This window comes from Trachurus trachurus (genome assembly GCF_905171665.1).
Source record: "Trachurus trachurus genome assembly, chromosome: 3".
Classification (NCBI taxonomy): Eukaryota; Metazoa; Chordata; class Actinopteri; order Carangiformes; family Carangidae; genus Trachurus; species Trachurus trachurus.
In genome coordinates, this window is record NC_139893.1 from 2,032,435 (window position 1) to 2,052,293 (window position 19,859).

General features: G+C 41.0%; 1 protein-coding gene and 1 long non-coding RNA gene across 2 annotated transcripts in view; both read left to right on the plus strand.

Moving 5' to 3' along the window:
- LOC311005308 overlaps positions 1 to 19,859 on the plus strand; it is a 457,476-nt gene that overhangs the window by 163,131 nt on the left and 274,486 nt on the right. The gene's annotated exons all lie outside the window — the stretch shown is intronic.
- The window catches only part of fsd2 (fibronectin type III and SPRY domain containing 2), a 29,628-nt gene that overhangs the window by 9,285 nt on the left and 484 nt on the right, over positions 1 to 19,859 (plus strand). The window contains exons 7-12 of the mRNA XM_083996904.1: positions 1,269 to 1,433; positions 2,300 to 2,434; positions 3,724 to 3,877; positions 7,319 to 7,452; positions 10,138 to 10,270; positions 10,380 to 10,556. Coding sequence (XP_083853030.1) covers positions 1,269 to 1,433; positions 2,300 to 2,434; positions 3,724 to 3,877; positions 7,319 to 7,452; positions 10,138 to 10,270; positions 10,380 to 10,556 — 898 coding nt within the window. The remainder of the gene's footprint in view (positions 1 to 1,268; positions 1,434 to 2,299; positions 2,435 to 3,723; positions 3,878 to 7,318; positions 7,453 to 10,137; positions 10,271 to 10,379; positions 10,557 to 19,859) is intronic.

Here is a 19,859-nt window from a genome sequence, read left to right on the forward strand (position 1 = left end):
TGACCAAAGGCCAATTTATTTACTTCATGTGTCAGATATTGTGTTGGTCATAATACAGAACAGGTTGTGGCTCGTGTCTGTTGGTTAAAGAAGTTGAAGTATTTCCATATTTGTCTATTCTGGGTCACGTTTGACCCTTTACATTATTCAAGGCTTAAAGCCGTCTGCCTGTTGGTTGCCAGTGAATTAAATAAATGTTACATAAACATATTCACCAAATAGTTCACTTTAGGCGTGCTCCTTGGGAAAAATGTTATGGTAGAGCCCTCGCTACAGGCAATGCTCAATAAAATGCTCCTGTGACACTTCATTGTGCTCTATTGCATGTATTTTCAACTACAAACAAGCCTAACACGCAACTTATATATTGCAATCAATTCAATTCAATCAACTCTGCATTTCTTTTGTATGTTTTTTATTTGTCATGATAGGTCTTAAATTTCATCTATAAAATCTATAATGGTCTTAAAAAGTCAATTTGGGCTTATTCTGACAAAACGGTAACCCCTATCAGAAAAAGCAGCAGACCGTGGTCGTCGTAAGGACTTCCTGAACACTTTGATATGATTTTGATGTTTCTAGAGTAAATATTTTGGAAACACTTGCGAGTTATAAACAGGAGTCCCTTCTGCTTCTCTCAGAAAATCTTTGTATTAGAGTCAATGAGGAGCAGGGAGGGACCAGACCACACTGAGAGGCTCACAGTTTACATTCTGTAAGTCTCTCTGCTTTGTTGAGCACATTGTTAGAGAGAGGACAAGTTTGTTTATAAATGTGGAAAAAATTATGTGTGTAGAGTGTAAATTAAGGCCGTGAGCAGCGTGGAAAGAGAAAAGTTTCAGATAATTTCAGACAACTTCTCCCACTCTAGCTGATGATGTCACCCACTCTGGTCCGAACATTCCGCGCAATACACACCCATTATAATCTCATAATTTCTCCTAAAATGATCATGGTCATTGAACTGTGATTGATCAAAAACTATAATACCTATCGAAACGTGGAAAATCAAATCAATAGACAAGACTTGTGTCTACATTTTAAAGTTTAAACGGAGTCTCTAGGTGAAAGTATGCCGGAGTAGTGGATGTTTGAATATGTCCAAAAATCCCATTCCTTTTCAATGGGAATTTCTTTATTTCTTTCTTTCATCACTTATTTTTTTATTTTATTTAACCTTTATTTACCCAGGCAAGCAAATTAAGAACAAAATTCTTATTGACGTTTAACAATGTTGTTTTTCTCCGACACACAACACCAACCAACAGCCCCGTCTGCCCCGGTCATCAACCCCCAGATGCCCAACTCTGCCTCCCAGACGTCGCTGCGTGTCCGCTGGAGCCTGTTCTCCGACGACACGGTCGAGTCCTACGAGCTCTACTACAGACCGGTGCTGGAGGACACACCTGCAGACAGCAGCTGTGCACCGCAGGGTAACACACACACACACACACACACACACACACACACACACACACACACACACACACACACACACACACACACACACACACACACACACACACACACACACACACACACACACAGACCTAATAGTCCAGTAATTTTAGGCCAAAAAAGGGGTCAACGTTAAACAAATTGCAACAGAAGCAAACTCAACTGATTTTGTATCCTCAACATGTCCTGATTGAGGGAAAAAAAGCCCCAAAGAATCCCATTAGGGGAAAGTTTAGAAAAACACCCAAACATATCCCATTTATACGCATATACAATTTTTTTTTCACATGAATAGGGTAAAATTTTTAACCTTTAGATATCTAAATCACCGCCACTTCAAGCTGTAACCATTTACATCAGTGACACTTTTAACTTAACAGTTCTAGTTTGTGATAAAGACTATAGACCACTATGATACACCAGTATTCAAAATAGGCTGGGATAATAAATAAAAGGCAAAGTTTAATATAAAAAACACAAAAAACACATTGCTCCACTCTCAAAAAACCAAAACAACAATCTTCTTTTCTTTTTATATATACCGGTTCATCTTTGTTTTTTAATAAAATGAATAAATTCACACACTTTCACAATGTTTTTTAGGACTCAAACTCTTGGACAGCTAATTCAGAAAAAATACCTTCAAAAATTAAGACTTTATAAAGTCGTGAAAAGACTTTTTAATACTTTTTAAGGGTCTTAATTTTCCCAAAATTGATTTATCACCTTTTAATACTTTTCAAGACCCCGCGGACACCCTGCTATAAATGACCCCTTTGCCCTCTACTGCTGCTGTGTGGTGTCTCTGATGGTGTCTGACCTGTTGTTGCTTGTTTTCCAGTCAGTACGGTGAAAGTGAAGGAGACCCACTGCACCGTGACAGATCTGCTGCCCAACGCTCAGTACGAGCTCTGGGTGACGGCCACCAACACCACCGGCATCAGCCCGGCCAGCGAGAAGGCCTTGTACATGACGGGTAATCAGATTACACTACACTACACACAACAACAACCGCCGCTCATCTAGTTCAAGGTCTTTTGGTCTTGTCTCGGTTTCTGGATTTCTTCTCCGTTAACCACAAATGTTTCTGTGTCTCGTCTCACTCTGGTTTCTGACTGTGATGTGATTCAATAAGTTCCAGATAATTTAAACAGTTGTACTAAAGTAGGCCTATCTACACTGCAAAAACTCAAAATCTGACCAAGAATATTTGTTATTTCTAGTTAAAAATGTAATTTCTAGTCAAAACAAATCTCATTCTACTTAAAATAAGACTCATCACATTAAAAAGCAGCTTGTTTTTAGACACTTTTTACTTCTTTCAAGCAGATTTTCACTTGAAATAAGTAGAAAAATCTGATAGTGGAGCAAGTTTTTATTTCTTATTACAAGCACAAAAAACTTACTTTCACTGGCAGATTTTTCTACTTATTGCAAGTGAAAATTTGTTTGAAATAAATGAAAATCATCTAAAAACAAGTTAATTTTTAGGTGACGAGTCTTATTTTAAGTGGAAAGAGATTAGTTTAGACTAGACATTAGACATTTTGACAAGAAACAAGACAAATATTCTTGGAAAGATTTTTAGTTTTTACAGTGTGCTTGTGTAACCATGGTAACAACTTGGTGTCACCAGTGTGAACAGTGGGAGGAGACTTCAGCAGGTTCTGTGCTGTGTTCTTCTGTTCAATACAAACAATTAATCGATTAATCGAACAATATTTGATTATTAAATTAATCATCAACTATTCTGATAATCTAATAATCAGTTTGAGTCGTTTTTTTTAAGAAAAAAAGTCCAGATTCTCTGATGCCAGCTTCTTAAATATGAATATTTCTGGTTTCTTTGTTCCTTTATGACAATAAACTGAGTCTCTCTTTGGTTTGTGGACAAAACAAGACATTAGAGGACGATGTCGTCTGGTGGTTTGAGAAACACTGATTGATAGTTTTCAACAATTTTTTTACATTTTATTGACCAAACAATTTAGCGATTAATCGTTTAATCGATAATGAAAATAATCGTTAGTTGCAGCCTTACATTAAATACGGTTTAGATTTTAGATCAAATCATCTTTTCTTTGTAGCTGAGGAGGAATAATGTAAATATCAAGACACATGGTTATTATGAGGACTGGGACTTATGAACACTGAACCTGACAGCAGAAATAATTCTCCTGTTCTCTGATCTGTTCTCTCTCTCTGTGTAAAATGTGTAAAACACTCCAGCACATGAATGAAGTCTCATCTCCTCTCTGCTGTCAGTGCCGTCACCTCCGCTGGTCCGGCAGAGGGAGAGCAGCAGCTGCCCCGACGCCGCTCTGATCCGCTGGGAGTCAGGAAACACCAACCCTGTGGACTCGTACACGGTGGAGCTGAGCGAGCTGAGGACCGACGGCACAGAGAGCCACGTCACCGAGTAAGACCTGTGTTCACACTCACTGCAGTCCACAGGTTCACACACACACACACACATGAGATGCCAGAAAAACTCCAGATTTTTTCTCTTTCCAAACTCCAAACGGCCACAATTTACGCTCTGCACACATGATTTTTCCCAAATTTGTAGACAAACTTGTTATCTCTCTCACAATGTGCTCAAAATATCAGAGAGACTTACAGAATTTGAATTATCAGCCTCTAAGTGCGGCCACGTCTGTCTCTGCTCCTCATCGACTCCAATACAAAGATTTTCTGAGAGAAGCAGAACGGACCGATGTTTTAAAATCGCCAGCGTCTCCAAAATATTTACTGTAGAAACACAAAATCGCACCAAATCGTTCAGGAAGTCCTTACAGCGATGATGGTCTGTGTTTTGTTCTGATAGGAGTTACCGTTTTGTCACAGTAAGGCCAAATGTGAGACCAGTGCAGAGGCAGAAAATCACTCTTTTTCTCCACGTTTCTGTCTGTCTCAGCCTGGGGGGGCCCCTGTCGCCATGGTAACCTCTGTGATCCTCAGGCCAGAGCTTGTTAACTTTATAAACAATCCACCTGGAGCTCGTTAACATGTTTAGAAACACACACACAGGTAACCTAATGTGGTTACAGCTCCTCCATATCAGTGCTTATAGAAAGATGATCATGTGTCTGATCAGCTCTGTCTTGACCTTAAGATCGTGGGTTTGATTCCCATGTTGACAGAGATGGCACAACCGGCCGTAGCTCCCGTGGCCCATTCAAAATTTCCCCAGAGGAAATTTTCTAGTTTGTGCTTCTTGTTTACACACACACACTTATTTACCACATTAACACTCCTCCTGTCGTCCTCCGGGGTCCAATCTGTTTCGAGTGGTCCTTCTTTCCTCCTTCCTTCTGTCTCTCCTTTCTCCACTCCTTTCCTTTCTTTGTTCCTCCCTTCCTCCATCCTTCTTTCCCTCCTTTCTCCCTCCACTCCTTTCCTTTCTTTGTTCCTCCCTTCCTCCATCCTTCTTTCCCTCCTTTCTCCCTTCTTCCCATCATCATTTCCCTTCCTTCCTTCTTCCTTCCTTGACCCAATCTGTTCCCTTTCTTTCTTTCTTTCTTTCTTTCTTTCTTTCTTTCTTTCTTTCTTTCTTTCTTTCTTTCTTTCTTTCTTCCCTCCCTCCCTTCTTTCCCCCCATCCTTCCTTGGCCCAGTCTGTTCCCTTTCTTTCTTTCTTTCTTTCTTTCTTTCTTTCTTTCTTTTCTCCCTCCCATCTTTCCCTCCATCCTTCCTTCTTCTTCCTTCCACACACACACACACGCACGCACGCACGCATGCACGCACGCACGCACGCACGCACACAGATATAAAGTTAAAATAACCAAGTTGGACCTGGATGAGTTGCTGGATGTGCAGAGTCTGAAAGCTGCTCTGCTGCATCATATTAGTCTCCTCTGACCCGTCCTTTTAATAAAGCTTTGGCTTCAGAAATCCATAAACAAAAGGCTGCGTTAGTGCTTTGCCTGGGATGTTTTGAGGTCCCATGGTTATAGAGCTGCTGAATCAAGACACACTCTGTCCTAGAAAATCTATTCTTAGCCTCGGCTCCTGCAGCACTGTGAGTGTGAGCCTCAGCTACAACTCTGTCCTCACACAGGGGTCGTCTTTTATTTCTCATTTCTCATCTATCTGGACTTTTTATTCAAATAATCTGGGTCATGTCTGCACCATGGAAAGTTTAGATTCCTGTGAGCTAGAAATACAATTACAAATACATTAACAAAGTTAATTTGTTAAAAATGAAATTCAGTCATTAGTGACTCCCCCTCATGCTGATGATGAATACTCCGGAGTAGTTTTTTATTCCTCAAAGTGCATCTGGAGACACGGGAGGCCAGTTCCTAGTCCAACCAAAACTTTTGCTGCGTTCATAAGAACTCGGAGATCGGGATTCCCAACTCAGAAATTTCCGACTTCCGACATCATTGCGTTCATGCTGCAAAAAAACATGGATACCTGAAGGAAGTTTGGCGTATTATTGTTGCTCATCGCTGAATACGAAAAATCAATGCAGCAGTAAATGATGTTTATTTTGGAGGAGAGGAGACGCTGCAGATGAGTGCACATATAATGTTACAGCCTTGATAACAGTTAAACCTTATTCCCGTTACATACGAGGAACACAATTTCACACCATACAACAATCACAGCTAAATATAAACGTATTTCATATAGGCTACTGCAATAATACACAAAAATATGCATTCAAACCTCAACAAATAACTTAAAATGTCTAAATTCTATCCGTTTAAGACGAGGGCCGCCATGTTTTGATGTTGTCGTGACGTCAAGTCGGAAAGTCGGAGCTCTGATATGATACCCGAGTTTCCCACCTGTAATTTCCGAGTTCGACGCCGTTCAATTCGTTTTTTACAACTCAGAGCTCGTTTTTATATGAGAGTAATAGCGCCTAACACAAAAACGTCCATAAAACGACACAACAACCATTTAATATTCCTCCACACTGCTCGTCCACTGCAATCCAAGTTTACTGGAAACTACCTCATTTAGGACATTTTTACAGCCTCAACAGTCCTGGATTGAATTTGCCTGGGACGCGCTCTCACGTTCACGTGACCGGACTTGCCTAAATGAGGTAGTTTCCAGTGAACTCTGGACTATCTCCCTTCAGGACACTTGGATTGCAGTGGACGAGCAGTGTGGAGGAATATTAAATGGTTGTTGTGTAGTTTTATGGACGTTTTTGTGTCGGTCCCTATTATTACTCTCATATAAAGTTTTCGTTGGACTACAAACCGGCCTCCCGGGTCTCCAGATGTACTTTGAACTTTTTTTTGAAGAATTTTACCACCTTTTTTCTAGAATTGTTTTTGAGAAATTTTACTAATTTTTTTCTAGAATTTTTAAACTTTTTTTTTTATTTTGAGAAATTTTACCACTTTTTTTTTTTTTTTTAATGTTTTTGGAGAAATTGTATCATATTAATTTCCCTAGAATATTTCCACAAATTCACGCCACTGGCCCTAATTTGAATGTACAATACATTGACTAAAAAAGTAAAATGTTCTTCAGTCTCAGAACAAATATTTCTGGTGATTGCTTCAAAATTTTGTCCAATGGGGGTCCGTGGTCTCCAGATGCACTTTGAGGAATAAAAAACTACTCCAGAGTATTCATCAGCATGATGAGGGGGAGTCAATAATGACTGAATTTCATTTTTTGGTGAACTATTCCTTTAACCTTTTGTTTTTATGCTGTTTTATGCTGTAAGTTTTGTCTTTATGTAAAGCACATTGAGTTGCCTTGGTATGAAATGCGCTATATAAATAAAGATGCCTTGCTTTGCCTAACAACCTCATTTGTCCATTTCGTGCTTCAGAGGCCGATCATAAAACCTTCTCATCAGGGTCATTATTTCCTGTCCGTGTTTCCCTCAGGTCCATCGTTGCCGTGCCGACCTGTCAGTGTCTGGTCCAGCTGCAGACCGGACGCCGCTACCTCATCTCCGTCAGGGCGGTCAACATCGGCGGGCCCAGCGACAGGAGTGATGTCATCACCGTCTCCACAACAGGTGAGTTAGTTCATCTCCTCTACTGAAGTGACCGTAGTTTTAAAGGTTTACAGGTATAATATCTCTTTAAAAGCAAAAGTTCTGCAATCAGATACACAAAAAACTTACAATAAAAGGTATTTTAACAAAATAAAATAATTTCAATAAAACAATGTGAACTTGAACTGTCACAGGATAAATTCAGGGTTCCTACACATTTGAAATTCCCTACTTTTTCCAGACTTCTCTGTAAAAAAAAAAATCTAATAATTTGTGACATTTGAGTAAATAGATGTGTATTTACTGTATATGTAAATAAATTATGCAATGTTTTTTGTCATTATTCGCATTTGTATTCATATTTGTACGCCATTATGTCACCAAATAATATCCTGGAGACAATAGCGCATACAAAATAATGAACCCAAATAACTTCACATAAGACCAAACCCAGATAAGTATTAAAGCAGATATCAGCTTCACGGCCGTTTCGGCTAATGCTGCGTTCAAGGCAGGCTTTTGAAACCGTAAGTTACAGCTTCAAGTCACAACTACGACTTGGTAGCGTTCCAGGTAACCCGTAGCTCGTGTTTTTACCATCCTGTTGTCTGTGAAAGTTCCCTATAACGGCCACTCGTAACTTCCGACCCGTGAACTCGTACCAGATCGAACTGGTATGACTTCACAGGAAGGAAAAACACAAAGTACGAGTTTCTTTGAACGCACCATGAGTTAGCAGCCCCCGCCCTTGTCAGGCATCAATTGGTCCTCGTGCTACGTCACCACATTCACGCGCATCCCTTGGCTGCACACACAGCCCTTCATGCCGTTCTCTCTCCTCATTGGATAACACTTGTATCCCACAAGGAAAATTTTCTCCTCGGGTTACAGCAGAGCAGAGTGACGGAGAGACTCGTGTTTAGGCTGAAATACTTCATGTAAGTGATTGCTGACGGAAAATAGGACTATTTAGGACTTATATTAACAAAAACATTCCACTGATATCTGCTTTAAGATAAATATATTTCCATACAATAGTTTACATTTTCCATACTTTTCCAGACCTGGAAATGTATACACTGCAAAAACTCAAAATCTTTCCAAGAATATTTGTCTTATTTCTTGTCAAAATGTCTCATTTCTAGTCAAAACTAAACTCTTTCACTTAAAATAAGACTCATCACCTTAAAATTAACTTGTTTTTAGATCATTTTCACTTGTTTCAAACAAATTTTCACTTGAAATAAGTAGAAAAATCTGCCAGTGAAAGCAAGTAGTTTTTTGTGCTCGTAATAAAAAAGAAAAACTTGCTCCACTATCAGATTTGTCTACTTATTTCAAGTAAAAATAGACTTGAGAGAAGTAAAAAGTGTCTAGAAACAAGCTGCTTTTTATGTGATGAGTCTTATTTTAAGTAGAATGAGATTTGTTTTGACTAAAAATAAGACAAATATTCTTGGTAAGATTTTGAGTTTTTGCAGTGTAAAATCAAATTCCATACTTTCTATCCACCTTTTTTGTGATTTTTTTGGAATTTTAAGTTTACGTTTCCATGGTTTCTGTAGTCGCTGTAAATGCATGGATTGTTTTGTTTTTTTCAATGAAAATGTGTAAAACGCATGGATCATCACAGCAGCTTTTAACAGTGGATATCACACAAACTGACATCCGTGTTAAAAGCCAGCGTTAATAGATCCATGCGTTTACCGCAACTATGACAATGACTGAAAACCATGGAAACGTAAACGTACAATTCCACCGGAAATGCAAAATTGGCTTCCGGTTTTGACCATAGATGACGTTCGGAAACTTGTGGATACTTGCATAGGAACCCTGTAAATAAATATGTATAAATACATCCGAGTCCTGAGGAGGTTAAAAATTATTTCTCCAGAAAAACAAACATCTGTATGTTTTACAGAACTGAATAAGAATATTATGAAGAGAGAAAAAAAGAAACTAAAGCTCTGTAATATTAATAACTGTGCCGTGGAGTTGCATGAAATCAAAAAAATAGTCAGGTATTAGTGCACACTGCAAAAACTCAAAATCTTTCCAAGAATATTTGTCTTATTTCTTGTCAAAATGTCTCATTTCTAGTCAAAACTAGGTTGATGCTCGGTGTGTTCAGGTGCAGTGGGAAGCTCCCGTTTGTGTCATAAACACAGGAATATCAACTCTTGACTTGCTTGAAGTAAATAAACTTCTGGGTGCATGTTTGAGTCGCCATCTGACGCTGTCTGTGGCTTTGAGGGATGGAAACAGCCTACACTGTAAAACCTCAAAATCTTTCCAAGAATATTTGTCTTATTTCTTGTCAAAATGTCTCATTTCTAGTCAAAACTAATCTCTTTCCACTTAAAATAAGACTCATCACCTAAAAATCAACTTGTTTTTAGATCATTTTCACTTGTTTCAAACTAATTTTCACTTGAAATAAGTAGAAAAATCTGCCAGTGAAAGCAAGTTTTTTGTGCTTGTAATAAAAAATAAAAACTTGCTCCACTATCAGATTTTTCTACTTATTTCCAGTGAAAATCTGCTTGAAAGAAGTAAAAAGTGTCTAAAAACAAGCTACTTTTAATGTGATGAGTCTTATTTTAAGTAGAAGGAGATTTGTTTTGACTAGAAATAAGACAGATATTCTTGGTAAGATATTTGAGTTTTTGCAGTGCAGTGATACTAGTTGTCGTCTCACCTGTGCAGGAACGTTCTTCCACCTGCTGGAGGACACGGCTCATCCCTGTCTGTCCGTGTCCGAGGACGGATTCACCATCTTCTACGGAGACGAGGAGCTTCCCATCAGCGCCATGGCCTTCGACGACCGCACCTTCAGCAGGTCCACACAGCACGCCGACCACACACAACCTCTACAGCTTCTACAGCTTCCTCTTAATGAGTGTTAATGTGTAAAATAAGTGTGTGTGTGTGTGTGTGTGTGTGTGCAGGTGTGTGGCCGTCCTGGGGGGTCTGATCCCGGTCCGAGCTCGTCACTACTGGGAGGTGGAGGTGGACGACGGGACGGAGTTCCGGATCGGAGTCGCGTACGAGGACACGGAGAGGAGCTCGTACCTCGGGGCCAACGGCCGCTCCTGGTGCATGAGGCACATCCTCACCCCCACCAGGTCACACAGCTACTATCTGACTGCACAATCAACTATTTATTTTTTATTTTTTAACTCTTTATTTATAGATCATTTTTATCTTTTAGTACAAAACAAAAGACAAATACAAAACATTGAACGATTACCCATATTCAAGGTCCGGGGGTGATCAATAAATCCAAAAGACAAAGTATATCATATCCAGTACGTGCATACTGTTACGGATCCTTAAAAAGTCTTAAAAGGCATTAAATTCATTAATCTAAAAACAAGGCCTTAATTGGCATTAAAATGTCTTAAATCAATTTTTCAAACGTCTTAAAAATGTTAACACATGGTAAGTGGTATTTTATGGTTGTAATTAGATAGATAGAGAAGTTAGTGGCGCCCGTCAATGCTAAGTTTCTCACCACCACCAGCTCCCGAGTCAGTGTTTTTTTTTCAGTGCTTTTTCTGCATTTATTTTGCAGCTGGAAAGAGACACAATCCAATGTTCATGTAGCAGTCACTTTACCTTGGATCACAGAGGAAAGTGGGTCAAATTGTCCCTAACCCTATGTAATTGATGTGGTGTTTTTTTTTTCTTTTTTCTGCATTTGTGTTTATTATGAAGTCGGTCTTAAATTTCATTTCAAGTGGCTTTAAAAAAGTCTTAAATTTAACTTGGCTTAAGCTGTAGGAACCCTGAACATTTTGTGATGGCCTTTTTACTTGCAGCCAGCAAGACCCTAAGTAGGTACCGATCAGCTTTACTCAACCCATCTGGCATATTCACAAGATAGAGAGTTGTGAATAATACATTGATATTAAAACATAGAACCTTTGAAATCATTTTTGTCACTTCTCTCCAAAAAAACTGAATGGAGGGGCAAGACCAAAAAATATGGGCATGATCAGCAAGGACCTCTCCACATTCTCTCCAGCAGGCCAGTTGTGTACCAGTCTGTTTGGACTTCTGCTTGGGAGTTATAAAGAAACGAATTAAACTTTTCCAACAGAAGTCTGCACAATCAACTATTTCATTCATTTATCCATCCCATAATGAGGCTTTATCACTCACTTTGTCTGCAGCAGAGGGAATTCTGAAAACTTTAATACTTTGTCCAGATATACTGGGTCAGATGAAACAACATTTAAATTAGATTAGATTAGACGTACTTTATTCATCCCAAAACTGGGAAATTTAGTTGTTACGTCAGCCAAGTTAAAGGGATAGTTCACTAAAAATTTAAATTTCGAACCAGGAAGAGGAGCTTCCGCTACAAAACAAGCTTGATATATAGACTTATTTAATTTTTTTCGGGACAATTTCGCATTTCAGGGCTTCAATACAAGACGGACATTACATACGAGCAGCATGGAGCTGTTTGGATGTTTTTTGGTGTGTCTTTTTGTTACGAAGACAGTTGGTATCCATTTGCAACCGTTATATGGACATGCACTGCTACGCCGAGACCCCCTGTAACTCAGAGAAGCCACGGAGGACTCTGAAACTTCTCCCAGCCCTTAGTCCACATGAGGGGGAGGAGATAATGAGGGAAATTTGAATTTTGGGTGAACTATCCCTTTAAGAAAGAAAGTAGCTCTGTATGAGTGTAATGGCGCTGAAATGACTTTGTATGTTTCTCCCTGATAAAAAAAAAGAAAAAAAAAGAAAGAAAGTAGAGGGCTAAAAAAAAACAAAAAAACACAACAGACAGAAAATATCGACACAATAAAACAAATCAATCTTCAACCAGGCAATGTGCAAAACAAGTACTAAGGATATAAGGTGATGAGATAAAACTATTGATAGGTAAAGTGACTATGGTGTAAAAATATTGCAATGTAAGTGACAATGATATAAATATAAGTATAAATAATATATATTTGATAACACTTTAATTTACAGGCCGTTAATTGCGTCATAATGTTTAGAAATAGCCCAGAAATATCGGTCGATCGCAAGGACTTGGTGGAGAAAGCATGAAAAGCAGTTGTAATCTTTTACCTTTATGAAAAACATGACGTTACTATGAAACTGACGGTTATTTCTTGGCTACTTCTAGACATTATCACGTAATTAACGGCCTGTAAATTAAAGGGTTACCACCAGATATTTCTATATTCTCCTTTCAGTGATTGGTCATTCCTATGGATTTGCCATCTATAATTCAGTTTACAGAACATAGTACTGTGTTAACTCTAAGAGCTCTAAGATTCAGTCCTACACTTCGCTAAAACTTTGAGTAAGACGCTTCATAACTTGATCACTAACTTTAACTGCAGCTTTCACAGGGTTCCTACAGCTTAAGCCAAATTAAATTTAAGACTTTTTAAGACGTTTTTAATGCCACTTGAAATGAAATTTAAGACAGACTTCACAAATGCAAAAAAAAAAAACGTCACCACATATATTACATAGGGTTAAGGACAATTTTACCCACTTTCCTATGTGGTCCAAGGTAAAGAGACTGCTACATGAATGATTGATACATCATTTAACAGCTGTATAGTTGTGGAGAGGAGATGATAAACTAAATAGGACACGTTTGCTCGTTCGTGTGTTTCCATCCAAAGTGATTCAAATAACTGGGAAATGATGCGCATTAAAAGAAATTTGAGTTCTGTGTGTTTCCATTAAAAGTACGGACTTTGGTGAAAACTACAAACTCGCGCAAGTTTTCCACAGCTGTCCTTTCAAAATAAATGCATAAAAAATCCGAAAAAAAAAAAAAAAACTGACTCGGGAGCTGGTGATGGTGAGAGATTTTAGCAGCCACTAACTTCTCTATGTCGGAATGTTACCAATTATTTTGAGATTTGAGACTAATTACAATCATAAAATCCCACTTACCAAGTGTTAACATTTTTAAGACTTTTGAAAAATTTATTTAAGACATTTTAATGCCAATTAAGGCCTTGTTTTTAGATTAATGAATTCAATGCCTTTTAAGACTTTTTAAGAATCCATAGGATCCCAGCTTTCAGCAAATAGTGTTTTTACTCTCAGCAGTGTTGTTAGCAGTGATTCTAAGAGGCTTGATAAAGAAAGACAGCCCCTGGTATTCTCATGGAGCTGTGGAAGTAACAGATTATTAATGGGTTGAAGAAGCTCGTGTTGTTTGCTCAGACTTGTTTCTCCAGTTTGTTGTTGTTGCGAGCTGCTGAAGACAAACAGGCTTTGATTTTACACAGAAACAACACAACACAACATAACACAGAGACCAAGGAGATGCAGATTCTTCAGACAACCCCAGACCAGAATGAGCTGCTGATCCTCCCGGGTCGCTCCGCTGCAGCTCATGGAAACTGGGCCAACGCGGTATTTTTAGCCACAAGACATTTTCCCTCTCCTAAGCATAAAAAAAGAAGAAATAGAGAAAGAGAAAGAGAAAGAAAGTGGATCTGCTCTTTGCAAAAACAGTTTTCTTTAAAGGGATAGTTCAACATTTAGTCGAATCAACCCATTGCCATAATCCCTATAGTCATAGCAGTAGGTTCGTTACCTTTAATTGTCGGTGCAAGCTATTTTTAGAACGGCGGAGCAGAGCCGTGAGCTGCTCAGAGCTACGCTACGGAGGCTCATTATGGGATTTCTTTGGTTTCCCTCATCAAACTCATCATCAAATACACAATCCAACAACTCCACAACGCTCTGGTGGACAAGTTGTGACCTGCACATTCACCACGCTATGAGATAATAACACAACGTTACCACACAGAGTTGTTTTAGAGGGAAATTCATGAAAAACCGCTGATGCACGTTGCCTTCAGGGACAGTTTTTCATCAAGCAGTCTCTGCATTTAAATATTGATTAATCTGTCGATTATTTAAACGATTAATTGATTAGTTGTTTGCTCAATAAAATGTTAATAAATGTTGAAAACTATCAATCAGTGTTTCTCAAACCACCAGACGACATCGTCCTCAAATGTCTTGTTTTGTCCACAAACCAAAGAGAAACTCAGTTTATTGTCATAAAGGAACAAAGAAACCAGAAATATTCACATTTAAGAAGCCGGAATCAGAGAGTTTGACTTTTTTTTCTTTAAAAAAACTACTCAAACTGATAATTAGATTATCAAAATAGTTGATGATTAATTTAATAATCGATTATTGTTGGATTAATCGACAATAGCTGTGGTCTTGACTGGTCTGGAGAAAACATGCAGAGACAAGACCAAGACCTTGGAGACGTGGTCCTACACTGCAAAAACTCAAAATCTTTCCAAGAATATTTGTCTTATTTCTTGTCAAAATGTCTCATTTCTAGTCAAAACTAATCTCTTTCCACTTAAAATAAGACTCATCACCTAAAAATCAACTTGTTTTTAGATCATTTTCACTTGTTTCAAACTAATTTTCACTTGAAATTAAAGCCGCAAGCGGCGATGGACGGCCCTCGCTCGCCCATGCCACCGCGGGGCCTGAGGCACGCCGGGGCCGTGGCGCGGAGCAGAAATGGAGAAAAAACCCGGAAGGAGGCCAAAAATGCAATGTTTCGTTCATCCACCAGGGGGCAGTCACCGCATGTGGTCTGGTGCGTTCAGGGGCCGCCCCTCATCACTTGTGTGAAGTTTGGAGTGAATCGGACAAAGCATGAGGGAGTTATGAGCAGTTAAAGGTTCGTCCACCAGGGGGCAGTAATGGGATGCGTGCAGGTGTGTTCAGGGTCAGTCCCTCATCACACATGTGAAGTTTCGTGGAAATCGGACAAAGCATGAGGGAGTTATGAGCAGTTAAAGGTTCGTCCACTAGGGGGCAGTAATGGGTTGCGTGCAGGTGTGTTCAGGGTCAGCCCCTCATCACACATGTGAAGTTTCGTGGAAATCGGACAATGTTGATGCAAAAAATGGCACTTCCGGTTTCCACTAGGGGGCCACATGAGCGACACCCCTATCAGATGGAAGAGGTCTCCACCCTGGACCTGCCTATCAATTTTCATGATGATACGAGTTCATTAAAGCCATCAAAAAGCCAAACGTATTTTCATGGCGAGGAATTGATGGTAGCCACGCCCCCACAGGGACGCCATTACTCGTAGCTTCACAGTCTTCATAATGTAGCTTCACCAACTGGTTCTGCATGTTTTAGAAGTGGAATGAAGTTGATGGGGTCAACTATGTATTTTTAATGAATTTTAGTTCACTTCCTGTTACCACCGGGGGGCGCTATGAGTTACGTGGGAAGTTAATATATCGGGACGTTCAGGGCGAAGCCATCATCATGTCCAGCAAGTTTGAAGTTGATTGGATGAAGTATGTGGGCGTGAGAGCCAATCGTATTACATGGCGAGCACGCCAAAGTTAATTGAGCGCTGGAAGCCACGCCCTTTGACCTACGGACTCACGGAGCACAAGATAAGCTCAGCTAGGTCTGGAGATGTGGTGTACCTAATTTCAACTTGATCGGGCGAACGCTGTGGGAGGAGTTAGTTTTAGGCGGGAAAAATCAAAACCAAAATGGCCGACTTCCTGTTGACATTTCACCATGACATTAAGAGGCTTTTTTGTATATCTGGGTATGGTACATATGTGTACCGAATTTTGTTGGTCTACGCCAAAGTAAGCAAAATTGTCTATGGGACTTTTTAAAATTTGTAGGGGGCGCTATTTCGCCATGTCGCGTCGGACATGTGCGACCGCCACATATATCGAATTTCGGATCAGGCCGGACGTCCGGGCAAAAGTTCACGCATTTTCGAAGTCGGGAAAGGGGCCAAATTGGGGCATTTAGGTGACGGAATAATAAGAATAATTAAAGCCGCAAGCGGCGATGGCGGCCCTCGCTACCCATGCCACCGCGGGGCCTGAGGCACGCTGTGGCGCGGAGCAGAAATGGAGAAAAAACCCGGAAGGAGGCCAAAAATGCAATGTTTCGTTCATCCACCAGGGGGCAGTCACCGCATGTGGTCTGGTGCGTTCAGGGGCCGCCCCTCATCACTCGTGTGAAGTTTGGAGTGAATCGGACAAAGCATGAGGGAGTTATGAGCAGTTAAAGGTTCGTCCACCAGGGGGCAGTAATGGGATGCGTGCAGGTGTGTTCAGGGTCAGTCCCTCATCACACATGTGAAGTTTCGTGGAAATCGGACAAAGCATAAGGGAGTTATGAGCAGTTAAAGGTTCGTCCACTAGGGGGCAGTAATGGGATGCGTGCAGGTGTGTTCAGGGTCAGCCCCTCATCACACATGTGAAGTTTCGTGGAAATCGGACAAAGCATGAGGGAGTTATGAGCAGTTAAAGGTTCGTCCACTAGGGGGCAGTAATGAGATGCGTGCAGGTGTGTTCAGGGTCAGCCCCTCATCACACATGTGAAGTTTCGTGGAAATCGGACAATGTTGATGCAAAAAATGGCACTTCCGGTTTCCACTAGGGGGCCACATGAGCGACACCCCTATCAGATGGAAGAGGTCTCCACCCTGGACCTGCCTATCAATTTTCATGATGATACGAGTTCATTAAAGCCATCAAAAAGCCAAACGTATTTTCATGGCGAGGAATTGATGGTAGCCACGCCCCCACAGGGACGCCATTACTCGTAGCTTCACAGTCTTCATAATGTAGCTTCACCAACTGGTTCTGCATGTTTTACAAGTGGAATGGAGTTGATGGGGTGAACTATGTATTTTTAATGAATTTTAGTTCACTTCCTGTTACCACCGGGGGGCGCTATGAGCGACGTAGGCAAATAATATGTCGGATCGTTCAGGGTCTCTCCATAGATTTTTGCACCAAGTTTGAAGCGTCTACGATCAAGTATGTGGGCGTGAGAGCCAATCGTATTACATGGCGAGCACGCCAAAGTTAATTGAGCGCTGGAAGCCACGCCCTTTGACCTACGGACTCACGGAGCACAAGATAAGCTCAGCTAGGTCTGGAGATGTGGTGTACCTAATTTCAACTTGATCGGGCGAACGCTTTGGGAGGAGTTAATTTTAGGCGGGAAAAATCAAAACCAAAATGGCCGACTTCCTGTTGGGTTGAGGTCATGAGGTCAAGAGGCTTTTTTGCATATCTGGGTATAATACATATGTGTACCGAATTTTGTTGGTCTACGCCAAAGTAAGCGAAATTGTCTATGGGACTTTTAAAAATTTGTAGGGGGCGCTATTTCGCCATGTCGCGTCGGACATGTGCGACCACCACATATATCGAATTTCGGATCAGGCCGGACGTCCGGGCAAAAGTTCACGCATTTTCGAAGTCGGGAAAGGGGCCAAATTGGGGCATTTAGGTGACGGAATAATAAGAATAATTAAAGCCGCAAGCGGCGATGGACGGCCCTCGCTCGCCCATGCCACCGCGGGGCCTGAGGCACGCCGGGGCCGTGGCGCGGAGCAGAAATGGAGAAAAAACCCGGAAGGAGGCCAAAAATGCAATGTTTCGTTCATCCACCAGGGGGCAGTCACCGCATGTGGTCTGGTGCGTTCAGGGGCCGCCCCTCATCACTCGTGTGAAGTTTGGAGTGAATCGGACAAAGCATGAGGGAGTTATGAGCTGTTAAAGGTTCTTCCACTAGGGGGCAGTAATGGGATGCATGCAGGTGTGTTCAGGGTCAGCCCCTCATCACACATGTGAAGTTTGGAGTGAATCGGACAAAGCATGAGGGAGTTATGAGCTGTTAAAGGTTCGTCCACTAGGGGGCAGTAATGGGATGCGTGCAGGTGTGTTCAGGGTCAGCCCCTCATCACACATGTGAAGTTTCGTGGAAATCGGACAATGTTGATGTAAAAAAATGGCACTTCCGGTTTCCACTAGGGGGCCACATGAGCGACACCCCTATCAGATGGAAGAGGTCTCCACCCTGGACCTGTGTATCAATTTTCATGATGATACGAGTTCATTAAAGCCATCAAAAAGCCAAACGTATTTTCATGGCGAGGAATTGATGGTAGCCACGCCCCTACAGGGACGCCATTACTCGTATCTTCACAGTCTTCATAATGTAGCTTCACCAACTGGTTCTGCATGTTTTAGAAGTGGAATGAAGTTGATGGGGTCAACTATGTATTTTTAATGAATTTTTGCGTACTTCCTGTTACCACCGGGGGGCGCTATGAGCCAGGCAGGAAGTCGATACATCAAAACGTTCAGGGCGGAGCCAACGTCATGTCCTTTGAATTTCAAGTGGCTACGACGAAGTATGTGCGCGTGAAAGGCAAACGTAATTTAAATTGGGAAGATACACATTCGCCGCGGCGGCACACGGACGCGGTTGCTCGTAGGATCAAAGCGTTGATGATGTAGCTTCACCATCCGGGTCTGCATGTATTAGAAGTGGAACGAAGTCGATTTGGTCAACTATGTATTTTTAATGAATTTTAGTTCACTTCCTGTTACCACCGGGGGGCGCTATGAGCGACGTAGGCAAATAATATGTCGGATCGTTCAGGGTCTCGCCATAGATTTTTGCACCAAGTTTGAAGCGTCTACGATCAAGTATGTGGGCGTGAGAGCCGTTCGTATTTACATGGCGAGCACCGAAACAGTCGCCAAACTTCGGGGCACGCCAGAGGCCAAGCGCTTTGAGCTACAGACCTGCGGAGCACAAGTTAAGCTCAGCTAGGTCTGACGATGTTCTCTACCGAATTTGAACTTGATCGGGCGAATGCTCTGGGAGGAGTTAATTTTAGGCGGGAAAAATCTACACCAAAATGGCCGACTTCCTGTTGGGTTGAGGTCATGAGGTCAAGAGGCTTTTTTGCATATCTGGGTATAATACATATGTGTACCAAATTTTGTATGCGTGGGACAAAGTGACCCGACTTCCCTATGGGGATTTTGAAAGTTTGTAGGGGGCGCTATTTCGCCATTTCGCGTCGACCGTGTGCGAGCAGCCCAAAATATCGAATGTCGGATCCGGACGGACGTCCGGCAAAAAGTTCACGCATTTTCGAGTTGGGGAAAGGGGCGAAATTGGGGCATGTTGTCGCGGAAGAATAATAATAATAATAATAATAATAAACAGCGCGATTTCAATAGTCCCTCCGGCGAGTGCTACTCGCCGCTCGGGCCTAATAAACAGCGCGATTTCAATAGGCCTTCGCCGGGCGAGTGCTACTCGCCGCTCGGGCCTAATAAGTAGAAAAATCTGCCAGTGAAAGCAAGTTTTTTTGTGCTTGTAATAAGAAAGAAAAACTTGCTCCACTATCAGATTTTTTTTAAGTGAAAATCTGCTTGAAAGAAGTAAAAAGTGTCTAAAAACAAGCTGCTTTTTAATGTGATGAGTCTTATTTGAAGTATAATTAGATTGTTTTGACTAGAAATAAGACAAATATTCTTTGAGATTTTGAGTTTTTGCAGTGTACTACAACAACACGACTGTTCATTCATTAATTTGTC